Source organism: Coturnix japonica, chromosome 1 (assembly GCF_001577835.2).
Source record: "Coturnix japonica isolate 7356 chromosome 1, Coturnix japonica 2.1, whole genome shotgun sequence".
Classification (NCBI taxonomy): domain Eukaryota; kingdom Metazoa; phylum Chordata; class Aves; order Galliformes; family Phasianidae; genus Coturnix; species Coturnix japonica.
Window position 1 is genome coordinate 107,719,902 of NC_029516.1, and position 14,897 is coordinate 107,734,798.

Below are 14,897 nucleotides of genomic sequence, written 5' to 3' on the forward strand. Positions count from 1 at the left end.
TAGCTGTCAGTATCATAAGGTCATAAGCTTGAGAAGGAATTAATAAATACCGTATTCTATATAATATTTTAGGATAACTTTTATCATCATATTGAGGTTGGTTCATGACTTCGAATATGAAAGTATTATCTTCCTGTAAACGCTTTGGTATGTATGGTTGAAATAAATAGTTGAGAAATATGGCTGTGAAAGCACTGGCACAGGTTGCCCAGAGAGATAGTGGATGACATCCCTGGAAGTTTTAAAAGCTGGGTTGGATGGGGTCCTGATCTGGTATGCTTGATCTAGCAGATGGCAACCCTGCTTATGGCAGGGTGTTGGAACTAGGTGAACTTTGTGGACCCTTCCTACCCATGCCTTTCTATGATTCTAAATATCTAGGGTAATAAATATGAAGCATTGAAGTATATACTGCCTCAGAAAAGAGCATGACTTATATAGGAGAAGGTCTCCTATCAGCCACATTTAGTGTGAATTTCCTGGGAAAACCCTTTCAGATCTCTTGTTTTGCAGCTAGTTGGATCATGCCAAAATTAACATTACCTATGTCAGAAAGCAGCAGTCTTCCATGTCTGTGGAGGCTGGTCAGCAAGTTTTTTTTCTCGACAGCAGATAAGATGTATTTTATGAATTAGTAAAAAAGAAATCTAGTGCTCTTGAATGTTTTTATGAGTACTTGATATTCCTCTGCTCTCTACAGGAAATATGTGGGGGCTTTTATGAGTACTAATTCGTTTGGATGGCAAGACAATCGTTTGTTCTTGTTTTAGTTCAAACCAGGTCTTGGAATGCTGGAAATTTAATACATGGGTTTCTGTTCTGATATTGAATCCCAATCTATCTGTAGATCCCTTTTTGCAGCAGGGGAGTTGAACTAGGTGAAATGTAGGGTTCCCTTCCAACTTGGACAGTTCACAGAATTGTAGGGGTTGGAAGGGACCTCTAGAGATCATTGATTCCAACCCCCCTGCCAAAGCAGGCTCCCTACACCACGTCACATAGGTAGGTGTCCAGGCGGGTCTTGAGTATCTCCAGAGATATTCCAGTTCTATGATTCTGTGGGATTTCCAGATACTCCAGTTCTATTATTCTGTGATTCCTTGATTCCTTGTGCTTTTCTTTGTTCCTGTCTTTCTTTCTTTTTTTTTTTTTTTTAAATTGATGTTTTTGTTTTTTAGCCACCTACAGTAATCTAAAGGCATTAAAAAACAGCTTAGTTTATTATAGACACAAGAATTGTCTGTAATAGCAGTAGACAAAATTAAGCTGCTGTTGACCAGGGCTTGTATTTGGATTATGATGTTGGCACTGAAACTTTTCTCAAGGCCCTTCAGGTCTCATTTAAGATATGATTCTAATGAGGATGTTGAATGACTGGTGTGACAATAATGTAAATTAGTACTGGTGCCTTCTGTTTAAACTGAAGAGTAAAAGCAAGAGAGCTTTGAAAGAAGGCTTCGTTGGCACATGAGTGAAAGCTGAGGTTTTTATTAATGATTCGAAGTGATAAGAAATAGGAAAGCTTGTTACGTATGTTTTTAGATTAAACAAAACCTTTAGGTTGTGATGTTCTTTCTTTAACTGAATTTGTGGGATGAAGAAATTAAATGAAAATTTCCAAAGTCAAAGATTGATTGAGTTAAAGTATGTAGTACAAAATCAGTCCTGTCAAACTGTAGGGAAATAAGTGAGAGATTTATAAACACAGTTAATGTTTTAGAAAGCTAGTTTTGTGCAAATGTGTTTTGAATTCTTTGCAAATGAGATAACAGTAGGTCTAAATGACAAATTAAGGATTTAAAAATAATCAGCATGCCTCTCTTGCAGTAATGGATTTATGGAGGGTAGTATGCTTTAGTTGCATTTATAATTGAGGTTTTTCTATCTAGAATAGAAATGTATTCCTGTTGAGTAATACAATTTTAGGTGAATTATGTGAATTGAGTGAGTGGTAAAACTCTACTACTTTAATCTGATACGTGGCTGAAAGTTAGTTTTTGGCTTGAGTTCCAAGAGGGTCACAGTGAAAGGTTAAATACATTTGTTTGTTTTTCTAGTCTTAATATTTTCATTCTCTTTACTACTATCAAACAAATCCATATCCTGTGGTATAGTACAATGATAACAACTTGGTTCCATTAGTAACAAAACCATACTGTTACTAATATGGAATCTCTAAATACTGAAACAAACAGTATGAGGAGTGCTTAATGACAGACCATTACATAAAAGTAACTTCTGGAACTGTCATCTATTTTCGTGAGTTCAAATTCTTGAAAAATTAACTTGAATGCTTTGATATGTCTATAACTTTTTTCTGGTTTTAAAAACAGTGCAGGCATCCTGTTATGTGACAGGATATCGAGCAGACACATGGTATTTGAAAATGCTCTAGGTTGCTGTTGCAGATATTTAACCATTTGACCATTAACTGCTAAAATATTGAAGACTGAAAAGAAGGTGATCCCGTTCAGGAATCTGTTCTTGCATAAGGCTGAACTTTTCTTAGTATATGTGTAGTATGTTCGTGGAACTGTGAACGTGTTTCTGTGGAAGCCCCCATGACACTGAACATTGATCTGTGTGACCTTAAACATTGATCTATGTGACACTGAACACTGATCTGTATGCAACTTTTTAAAGTGTTTATTATAACTTGTATGCTACTGTGCATGTGTGGATGGGGAGTAATTTCCATTGGCATCAATTACTTTATTTTTTCAATTTCCTGCACTTCCTTCTAGGAAAAGCCTGGAAGATGAAGTTGTCCCAATATACTCAATAGCTCCTCTTGTTGACTTACAGTAGCAAGCCCTGTTTCTTTTTTTAAAAGGCTAGTTGGGATTGTTAACTAGTGATTTTCTTTTGTAATAAGTTCAGACATTATATATATATATGCCTTAAATTTTAGAATGATTATTTTGTTATTTTTTCATCTGCATGGAGATGTCAGCATATGACAGAAATTAGCTGTGCATCTTAGAACTGCCTGTCAGCCGTGTAGATCTTATTTTTTATATGGTTTGTATATACATACTTGTTTTTTGTGAGGGTCTTTTATGTCATTAGGAGCTTTATCTTTATTTCGTTAGGTCAGACATACATAGAGAATTCAGGAAGCTCATTTTGAAGAGATGATCTGAAAAGACTATGGCTGACTCTGGTGGGCACTCTTAGAAACTCTGTCTGTATCTGGGTCAGCTTCATCAAGTGCTGTGCAGAGGTCGCACTGAACAAATAGGAAATCTGATTGAGTCTTCGTGCTATTAACCATGCATGCTCCTTGCTGTCTTTTCACATCCTTGGAACAATCACTAGGTCCTGCCTGAAGCAGAAGAGGTTAAGTGTCCCACGCACAGATGAAAACTAATTTCATTCCTTGATATCATGGAAGAATATGGTTAAGACTAAAGGCAAAGGTACTGGAGGTGGTACCTGCCCTACTCCTATCTTTTCATTACTTTGATCAATACTTAACGTGACTGTGACTTTCTGAGACTTAAGCTGTGATAATTAATTAGTCCTGCATAGGTACCTTGGTAAAATCCCCATTTGTTGTTATAAGTGCTGAATTCATTCGGGCTTCGTTGTTCATTGGAATTGAAATAAACCTTTTTGCATTTCTTTCAGTTCTCTGTTTTAACGAGGAAAGATGGCTCTGTCAAAAGACTGAGGTCTTCCTTCTTCAAATAGCAGTTGTTCCACTGCTTTGTGTATACGCTTCTACATGATAAAAGTCGTGTTCAGTTGCTTCATTGATGCAACGAGATTCATCTTAAAGTAGATTTTTTTTTCTTTTCATTTTTTTTTCATTTTTTTCCCCTCTGATTGAGCAGTCCTAAAAGAACTTGCTTTTAGCACATACTTTTGTGTTTTAGGAGCAATTATGATCACTGTTACAATTTGTATATACCTGATTGTTCTCTTTTCGTATAGCTTTGAGTAGCTCAGTGGAAAACGAAACATCCCAGTAGAGTTAGGAAGCTGAATGTGCAGGAATTTCTGCTTCCTTAATCAGAGAGTCTTAAATGTGGAGTGGATTATTTTGGAGGCTTTCAGAATTTCCTTGTTTCCATAATTGTCTTTGTGCTCCTGTGCTGGGCTTGATCCGATATGTGTGTACCTTGTATCAGGGAGCTCAGTGGAACACAGCACTCCTCGTGTGTCTCACCAGCACCAAGTGAAGGGAGAGGATCGCCTCCCAAGACCTGCTGCCAACACTGTCTCATGCAGCCCAGGGTTTCCTAGGCTTTTTTGGCTGCTGGACTGGGGACAGCACAGCATCTGCCAGGGTGACCAGGTCTTTCTCTACAAAGCTACTTTCCTGCTGGTCAGTCCCTTCTTTCCTTGGGGAAGAACTTGCCATTTCCTTCTGCTTAACTTGGTGAGCTTTCTGGAGTCCGTGAGGTATCTCCAGCCCATTGGGGTCCCTCTGCACAGCAGCACAACCATCCAGTGCCTCTGACATTCCTTCTCATTTTGCACTGCCTGCAGACTTGCCGAGTGTATGCTCTGCACCATCGTCTATATCACTAACACAGCTACTGCACAATACAGGACCAGATAGTTATTCCTGCACTACAGCTCACCCTTTCCATCTTAGTCTGCTGCATCCTTAGATCATGTGCTTCAACTTCCATCAATCCAAATTAATGCCTTTCTTATCTGCTTGGGTAGCCAGTTGGTAAAGATCATTTTGCTCTGTCTAGTCAGGTAGATCCTGCATTGCCCAAGTGATTCTTGATCCCTCAAAGAGGATTCTATAGTCACAAAAGCCAAAGCCTTGCTGCCAGCTCTAGCTGTACAACATGAAGGATTAGTATTGTTTAATTTTATATAAACAACTGTCATGTTGTCTAAATACATCTAGTTTAATGAAGCAAAATTACATGCTGTTTGAAAATATTGCATGACATTTAAGAAATTAGGTATAAGGACTTTTTTTTTTTGGTGGGTAATTAGAGGCTAAAATACATCTTTGAATTTAAATAGATCTTGTTTTGATAGAAGACCACTTAGTCACAATGAAAGAACACTTTGGTTTTACTTGCACTTGAAATGACTTATAGTGATTTTTTGATGGACACAACATTGAAATGCAATATTTGTTACCAAGGCTGGCATGTCCTCTCAATTTTGATAAAATTTCAAGATTATTTTCAGTTAATATACTTGTGTCTGTGTAGAGGTTGCTCAGTTCTGTGTACTTACTGCAGAAGTGCCTATAATTCTTTAAAGAAAAGGCCGCATTTTTCAGTAGAAGCCTTTTTTATTTTAATAACACTCACTGTTTGGGAAACAATCCAAAATAAAGCCTGCCTGTCTAAATGTTCATTTCACTAAAATAAATGCTGCTTTTTTTCTTCTAAAGAGAATATATTTGTCTGTATTCATTTAAATATTGAATACCTTAACACACATTTTGATTTTATTAGGAAATAATAAATGATGCTTGATTCATTTCTGTATATTAGATGTGATTTTACTTCTAGTTTGTGATAAACCCAGCTTTTGATGTAGGTGCAATGTACTTGAAATGCACAAAAGGTTTTCTTACATCTTACAGTTAAGTACAAAGTGTTCATCAAGCATGGATGTATTTAATGGATTTAAATAAAAAATTATTCAGGAGAGTTAATGAACTAAAATTGGTTTGAGTACCATGTTCTTCAAGGGGCTTTACGTATTACAGATCTTGTTTTTTTCATAGATTAAAATAGTGGGGATAAAAAAACCTTCCTTGCTTTTTCATTCACTTTAGATTTTCTGTTTTGAATGAGTCGCTCAAGAAGAAAATAATTCAGGGGGGTGGACTGTGAGCCCTGGTGCTTTTCTAGGAACTGCTGCTGGTTCTGTGATGTGGCTTCTCTGGAACAAGCATTATCAGACCTCAGAGTTAAGAAATGCTTGTGCCATACAGATGCCTTTAAGAGCTTGTCATCCATTCTGATTCTGTGTTCTTAATACTTCTGAGAACACAAAGGTGGGGTAAGAACTGAATCAGTTAGCTTCTTTTCAACCGTGTGCTCAACTTTGTTATTAAGCATTCCATTTCTTCTTTTGCAGGATTTTAAATGAATTTCCTACACAGGAGATTTTTGAGGGGAGTGATGTGGGGATTTTGTAACTTTGGTCCAAAGCTGTAGGAGTACATTTCTGTGTTTATCTTCCATCCTAGAATCAAAGCAGTTATTTCCAAAATAGTCAAAATTTGTAGCATAATTTGTTCTATATTGTGAAGAATGACTAATCGTGGTACAACTTAATAGGGAATTAATTCTTGTTTTCCTGTTTTCTTATCAAAGCTCATCACAAGTACTCGAAGCAAAAGGTATTGTAGAATTTTAAAGATACAATTGTTTCTGGTACCAATGGGACATTGTCTTCAAGTTGTAATTTGATTCATATCATCCTCTTCAGTGTTTTGCTGTCATCTTTGCTTTCCTTGTCAAAATGTGACAAACATACGCATGATTTTTGTTGTGTTCAGAACATTTCTAATGCTGCCTCTTTGTGAGTGTTCTGTTGTTTGTTAGGCAGAAGATCCTAACTTTTGTTGTCATGTAAACGTGTCACTGGATCTTTCTGTGTGTTGCTTTGCGTCTTGGAACCAGTCTCCCTTTGGTTTTGGTATACCACCCAAATTTGGTTTTATGCACAGCATGTAGTGAGGTTGTAGCGATGTCTGTCTGTCTGTCAGCTTTGTTGGGTAGAGTATGGGCAGGTAATTTCAGTGTTGCTGAAAGTCATAGAATGGCCTGGGTTGAAAAGGAGCATGGTGATCATGTAGTTTCAATCCCCCTGCTATGTGCACGGTGGCCAACCACCAGACTAGGCTGCCCAGAGCCGCATCCAGCCTGGAATATGTGAACCTTTTTATTAAAGGATAGAAATATTTTTCTGGAAGATCTTCCTTAAAGAAGCAATCTTGTGGTATTCTGCAGCCAAGCTTTAGAGATTACTTAGCACAAAATAGTAACAAAGGTAGTGAATACATTGTAAGTGCTTGTGTGGATTAATTAGTGGTGATATGTACTGACCACATTTCTTTCTGCCCATTTATCTCCATCATGGGAAGGACTAGCTAGTAGGAGGAATTGTTAGAGCTCATAACAGAAGTATTACTGTTCAATTAGGTAAGTAAACATCCAAGCTGGCAAAAAATCACAGTAGATATCTACAGGATAGCCTTCAAAAATACAGAGTTTGTCAAGGCCATTAGAGTTTTTCTTTTTCAAAGGCATAAATGATCTTCCTTTTCTGATACGCACCTTTGATGCAGTATTTCTGAAATTGCTCTGCTAAGTCTCTTCAACCTGACAAGTCTCCCTTTCTGTTCCTTCATGTCTGTGGTCCCAGGAGTCTACAGAGAATTTGTATGTCTTTGGCAGAGGCCTTTGCTTTGCACGCTAGTTTTGTGTCCTGTCCCATTGTGTTTTAACTCAGCTAGAAATCTTGTTTTCACAACAGAATCCTCTTGCTGGGAGATGCTCTTTAGTGGCCTTGAAACAAGTATGTCATAAGATACTTGATGTAATGGGAAAAACTATTCTTTGTATATTTGTATTTTTCTTAATCGTTCCCTTTCTTAAATCACGTTCCCGTTTAATTTAGCCATTAGTAAGTTGGAGTCAAATTAGGACAGAAATTTGCACTTTGATTTATGGTCTGCAATTATAACGTTTCAGTTTGTCGACTCACATTTCATGGGCGAGAGCGTGCGTGTGTTGCTAGTCTTGCTTTTGCAAGTAAAAAGTTAAACTAGAATCTCACAGCTGTTCACTGTGTGCAGGAGTTCACAGGTTTTTAGAAGTATATGTTTGTTGGGGGGAGGGGGCATGGCTGTACAGATGGGTTGCCAGGCAATTAATTCTTCCTACTTGGATTGCCTGCAATAGGAGACAATCCAGCTCTCATGAGCGGCGCAATATTATTTGCAAAAGGAAACTAACGAGTAACAATTTTCCTATTTTCTTCCTCCTTTCTTCTGTCTTCCCAGCCTCACTGTAAACCTCCCTTCCTTTGCTGCTCATTTCTGAGAAACTGCTAATGATTGATATGATAGCAGTGCTGTCATTCTTCTTAACAAAAAAAAAAAAAAAAAGTCATTTTTATTCTAGGTATTTTAATAGAGTCCCATTAAGGATGTATTGCTGACTGAAATATTGGTGTGAAGGGCTCTCACTGAGCCGAGCCCAGGAATTAAGAAGTCAGGAAATCGGCTGCTGCATTGCAAAAGAACCTTGTGTGACACAGTATCTCCTGATTGGGGGGATCATTACTGCTATTATGACTCGACTTGCGTAGGAATTTTAAATTTCATCTGAATGTCAGTAATAACCCTCTTAGCAAATTATCCTGAATAAAATCACGAAGGCATTTTATATAATAGGTGTTGAATTACTGGATAGATTTGCTAATTAAATACTCTTTGTTCTGCTGCAGTTGACATTACAGGGTAAGATCTTGAACAATTATTCTCAACAGCTGTACTTTGTTAAGGGAAAAATTAACCACAAAGTTTATTTTTTTTTTTTTATACTTGAAGTTGGCAGATTTTTGAAATGTGCTTGAAAAAAATTCCATCATCCAATTGGTAATGAGAAGATAAATATGCAGGTGTTGCTGTGAAATCAGATAACTACCAACTGCCTTATTAATGAATTTTAGCAAGACTTTATAACCTTCTGTGTGGTAGCTGTTGGCACTTAGAAGCGATCTTCTGTCAGAATGGGTAGCACTAGCATATGCCAGTCACTTGATGAAGCTAACTTGTCTGTGACCCTCTTGTAATTACCTACATCCTCTTCTGTTCTTGGAGACAATTCAGAAATGGTCTTAGCACAGCCAAAGATTTTCTTTAGTTGAAGATAGATAATTTTTAAAATAGAATTTTCTGTTTTTATAGATAACATTATTTCGGAGAATGAAATAGAAATAGACAGAAATTATCGAGGGCAAAAAATGGTAGGCCTTTCTTTTTACGTGTAACCTCATCACATCACTGTCCAATGTGCTTAATTCTGCTTCAGAGAGTCTAGTTTCCCCTTTGGAGTACTCAGGGAAAGATAAAACCTTTTTCTGTAGGAGTTATCTGTTAAGTTAAAGAAGGAGGGAGTTTGAATAAGCTAGAATGTTAATGACTGTACATGAAATTCGATGCCATGACTTCAGAAAAAAAAATAATAAATTGAAATTTCATGTAAAGATAGTGGGACAGTGCCGTGTGAATCACTTTTTTTTTTTTTTTTTTTCATTTCTCTGTTGTTCTTTGCCTATGTAGAAGATTAAGGCCAGCTCAGCTTTTTGTAGTCTGAGACTTCAGCAGATTCAAACGTCATGTTATCCAAGTAGCAAGTTTACAGCATCAGTGGATGGTCTTTAAACCAACTGGATGTTTTGAACTTGACTCAGAGAGTAAATTCAGAGAGTAAACACCATACGTGCCTGGGAGGTAACCCTTTTAATGGCATTCATTGCATGGCAGTTATATTGTGGTTTGGAGCCTAACCTTTCCTTAGGATCCTTGAAGAGTATGGCATACGTGCTTAGATCCATGCCTTTGTAGCTTTGGAAGAGTTACTCCATCCTTGTGTGCAAAAAATTTATTCTTTGAGGAAGAAAGTGGCCAGAAAGTGTGTACAAACACTAATTATATTGAAAGAAAAAGTCTTACAAAACTAGGAATGCCAGTGTCAGTGAGAATAGTTTCAGTGGTGTATAATTTAGTACAAACTGAAAAAGCTCAGTGGAATGTCATACTTTCTAGTTTCAAGTATTATGCTGGTTTAAAGATTCAGCAGTAATAAAGACGCTTGATATTAATATTGAAGGAATGCCAGGGTTCTTATCCTCCTTGTGTATTGTGAAGTTTAGATGGATGTGTTGCCTTTATTTCAGGACTGTTGTCTGGCAGCAGTGGAATAACAATAGCCAAGACTGTTGGTTTGTCTTAGTCTCCTCAGCCTGATGGAGGATATGGGGTTTCCCAGAAGACAGTCGTATTCCCCATGAGCATGGCCAGCTCTACCCTGTTTGTCCTTTTACCTTTTTCATCCCTGCTGATTCCTACTGCTCACCTCTCTATCACAGACTTCTTGAATTCAAGTTGTAAGTGTATCTTTTTGGCAAATGTGACCAAGGAGTATTGCAGTTTCATGCGTGATAAAGAAGAAAATGCCAAAGTTTAACTGAGCTATTAAATCTAATATAATCTGATAGAAATGGTACATTGCTTGACTACCTTTAAAGCTACTGTACCAAACTGTACAGGCTGTCCTAATAGCCTCAAATCTATCTTTGCTTTAACAAATGGTTTTAAGTCATCCTCTTTAAGAGCATTAAACCTGTAGCAGTAGAAACACAGAATGTGCCAAGTTGGAAGGGACCTGTAAGGATCAAGTCCAACTTCTGGCTCCACACAGGACCACCCAAAAATTAGTCTGTTTCTGAAAGCATTGCCAGCTTTCTTCTTGAGCTCCAGCAAGCTCTGTGCCATGACTGCTTCCCTAGGGAGCCTGTTCTGATGCTGGACCACACTCTTGGTGGAGTGTTTTCCTGATACCCAACTTGAACTTCTTCTGACACATCTCCATGCTGTTCCCTTGAGCCCTGTCGCTGCCACACAGAGCAGAGCTCAGCGCTGCCCCTCCGCTCCCTTTGAGGAGCTGCACACTCCATCAGGCTTCCCCTCAGCTCCTCTGCTCTGTGCCGAGCAAACAGAGGAAGCTCAGCTGCTCTCTGTAAATCTTACATCTTCACATGTAGAACCTTCGCTATCTTTGTAGCCTTCCTTTGGATACTCTCTAATAGTTTTATATCCTTATTTATTTATTTATTTATTCATTCATTCATTCTCTGTGGCAGCCAAAACTGCACACAGTACTCAAGGTGAGGCCATACCAGTGCTGTGTAAAGGACAGTCACTTCCCTTGACCGGTTAGCAGTGCTATACTTGATGCACCTCAGGATGTAGTTGGCCTTCCTGGCTGCCTGGATGCACTTGACTTGTTCAGCTTGCTGTTGACCAAGATCTCCAAATCTCTGTCAGCCATACTGCTTTCCAGCATCTCATCCCCTGTTGACATGCATAGCCAGAGTTGCCCTTTCCCTGGTGCAGAATCTGGCACTTACTCTTGTTAAACTTGCAGAATCATATCATAGAATATTTTGGTTTGAAAGGGACCTTTAAGATTATCTAGTTCCAATTATAGGCAGGGAAACCTTCCTCCTGACCAGGTTGCAATCCTAACCAGCCTGGCTTTGAATGTCTCCAGGGAGGATGCATCCACAACACTGTGGGGCAATCTGTTTCAATGACTCACCACTCTCACAGAAAATAATTTCTTCCTAAAATCTAGTCTAAATATACCCTCTTCCAGTTTAAAGCCATTCCCCCTTGTCCTGTAGCTTACCTGCCCTTATAAACTTCACCAGCTTCGTGCAGCTGGTGGTTGCCCAGCACTCTAACTTGTCTAGATCTCTCTTAAAGGCCCTTCCACCCTTAACAGAGTCAACAGCTCTTCCCAATTTCATATCATTAGCAAGCTTGCTCAAAACACCTTCTAGTCTTACATCCAAGTTGTTCTATGAAAATATTAAAAAGAAGTGGCCCTAAAGTGGAGCCCTGGGCTACCCTGCTAGTGATCAGCCAGCAGCCTGATGTAACCCCATTTACTATTTAGGCCTGAGCCAGTTACTCACATGTTGCAATTATATTTTTCGTCTAGCTGCATGCTGGACATTTTGCCCACAAGGATACTGTGAGAAGCATTATTTAAGGGTTTCCCAAAAGATGACATGAAATGGCTTTCCTTTGTCATCTGGATTAGTAACCTTGAAGGTAATGTAGTTGAAGAATGTAGTGAAAGTGCAACTTTTGCATCCAGTTCATGAGCCTGATTTTGCTGTAATTGGTTAACCAGAATGGTTTGACTGCATCGATCAAATAGGGTACAGAGTAAACAATTCTGGACCATGTTTAAACAAGCCAACCTGGATACATGTAAAAGTTCACCTACAAGAGAGCAAAGCACAGAATACACATGGCACTTAAACACTTGCCCAGCCTCTCATGTAGCTGTGCAAACTTTACCAAGCCCTTGCTGCTGCAGCTACACTTTTCTCTTCATGATGCTGCTTTATTTGGTTTTGTCTGCTCTACAGCAGTGTCTTCTGCTTCGTATGATAAACTCTTCTACCTCTCTTCACTATGCTGATGAGTATTAGATAATTGAGGCAGCAGCCTGCTTGTATGAGGTCTCTATAGCTGTTTTTAAGTTCAGAGGATTTGGGAAACATCGAATGTACTCTTGGCCAAGGGGCCAACCCTGGTTAACATACAGGTTTTCCCATTGATTTACCATCTGCATCCCAGCTTCTTGTCTCAGTTCTGGTTTCTCCAAGGAGTTTGCTTTTTTGGTGATCTGTTTTGAGATCATCAGAAGGAGATTAACCTTTAAAGTACATTCTTGGAAAGCGGGCACCATCCAGGCAGTACTGAATAAGTTAGAACTTTTGTTTTTTAGAGAAAAACCTCAACGATATTGAGAGATGAGATGGAACATGCAGAAGATGAATGACCTAAATTACTGAAAGAATGTTCATTCTGGGTTCTCCTGATGAGATTTTACTTGAGCATTTGATTCGATCATGGGTTTTTTTTGTGGGGTTTTTTTTTTTTTTTTTTCTATTATAGAATGTGTACGCATATGCAATTTTGAGATTTGTTTTAATCTTGTTTTAGGGGAGTTAATAATAGCATTAATACAAGGTCAGATGAGAATTTAGTCATGTAATAGGAGTATCGAGGTGACTGTGTGTTGCCAGGAGAGAGGTGGTTTGCTTTGTTTTGAAAGGTGAGAGCATTTGGAATTAGCAACCTAATGGATGTGTTTGCACACGTTAGCTTGTAATTATATCATACGCTAATCTTTGATTATTTTTTTCATTTCAGATTTTGATGCATACCAAGGAGATGGTGCAAAAGGTAATGCTGAGCATTTTCATTAAACAACAACCCTTAAAGAGCACACCTGGTGAATTTTTTTATTCCAAGCGAACTGTAACCCAAATAGACCTGAAATCACATCTTAGGATGCCTGGTTTACAAATGTAATCCTTCCTAATGGATTATAGCTTTTTTCTTTTCCTACCACAGATATGATCTAGTCCCTGCTTGAAGCCTGTGTGCAACTGTTTCAAGCAAATTAGCAACAGTGCTAATTAGAGTTTACTCATAGACCTGTTACATTATGTGTTCTAGTGTTCTATTATGGTTTATTTTTTGGCATCCTTTAAACTCTGTCACAGGGTGTTTTTCTGACTATGGAGCTTAATGTGGACATAGCCATGCTGTGGTTTTTACAGCTGCATGTATTCTTCACCAATGAAGATATCAGGTTCTCACTTATCATACTAATACTATGTCATTGAATGTACCTGGCCATATTTTGGTGACATTTACTGGTAGCTTTTCTTTTCAGTTTCCTTGCTGTGTCTTTCATGTGCACCTCAGGTGCATTTCATGCGATTAATTGCGTCCAGAATTTGCTCCATTATCCCACAGTCACTCTTAACTATGAGAAGTCTGGTGGTTGTTTGAATACAGTCTTCTGTGAGTGGTGCGTTTGCTTCAGGGATCAGAGTGAGAGTTAATAGGAAGGGCAGAAAGTCAGTCAAAGAGAAGAAATCGAGTAGGTGTTTGTATTCATCTCCAGCAGCAATTGTTAAGTTTAATGTGAGGGTAAAAAAAAAAAGGATCGTGGTGGCTAGATAGTTATCCAGATGGAAATCTTGGCTGGAAGATCCACTGGCCAAGGGAGGACCAACACCAGTGACTGAATTAGAGCAGAAGTAAAAAGATGGGAGTGTGAAGACAGCAATGCTAAAACACATACATATTTTTTTCAAAATATGAAAGAACAACAGCCTAATTTGGACAGTGCTATGGTACTGTTAATTCCTGTATCTATTTTCAATGCTTCTGTTGGAGTGAAATACCTCCCAAGCATTTGCTGAAGCTTCTTTTGTTTGTACTCCAAAATGGCTTTTTTGCAATGGTAGTGTGATGACCACAAATGAAGTTGGATACCTAACTGTAGTATTACACTTAAAGCCTATTGCCTAAACGTCTTATCTGAATAGTATGAACATGTCCTGCAGTTCATTTAGATGAATTTTTGAATCTAAATGAACTTTTTGTGTCCTGACGTTCCAAACTTATTGGTGATTAGAGATCCCCTTGTTTCTCAAGAGTAGAACTGTTCAATTCCTTACTTTTCTAATATTTTTATGGTAAAATTTTAACTACTTACAATGTTATGTATGCAACTGAATGGTGATTTGCTTTTAGCATAACAGCGGTTTAAGTTTCATTTATCTCTTTGAATTCAAATGTGTCATGAAATGTACAGACTTTGCAATAAAAAAAATACATTTTTCTATTTTTTAGTATATGAGAAATGTATGGACAGTGATCTTTTTGAGTCTTGAAAGTGAGGAGACTTGAAAAAAAATAGAGTGGATTTAGTTTTTATTCTAAATTAATCTAAATATGAAACTTTCTAAATTTGTTTCATTTAGATGAACCTTGAAGTGATTTATGGAGACACAGATTCCATTATGATAAACACTAACAGCACTAATTTGGATGAGGTCTTCAAGCTGGGGAACAAGGTAAGGACTATTTTTTTTCTTTTAAAATTTCTTTTATTAAAGCTATCTCTATGTACTCTAAGTGACCATCTTCTGTCTGTTCCTACTCTGAAATCCCTTGTGTAATTTATTGGAGAGGCTGGTGGAATAGCTGCCCTAAGAAAAACTGCCAGGGCCTGGTATTTGCAAGGTCATGTTCTGTCCTGTGCTTCCTTACACTGTCTGGTTTTGTTAGGGAGGTG

At 38.0% G+C, this 14,897-nt stretch overlaps 1 protein-coding gene across 1 annotated transcript in view; it reads left to right on the forward strand.

Annotated features, from left to right (window-relative positions):
• Window positions 1–14,897, forward strand: part of POLA1 (DNA polymerase alpha 1, catalytic subunit) — a 183,025-nt gene that overhangs the window by 54,404 nt on the left and 113,724 nt on the right. The window contains 2 exon segments of the mRNA XM_015885864.2: window positions 12,956–12,988; window positions 14,584–14,676. Of these exon segments, the coding sequence (XP_015741350.1) occupies window positions 12,956–12,988; window positions 14,584–14,676 (126 nt within the window).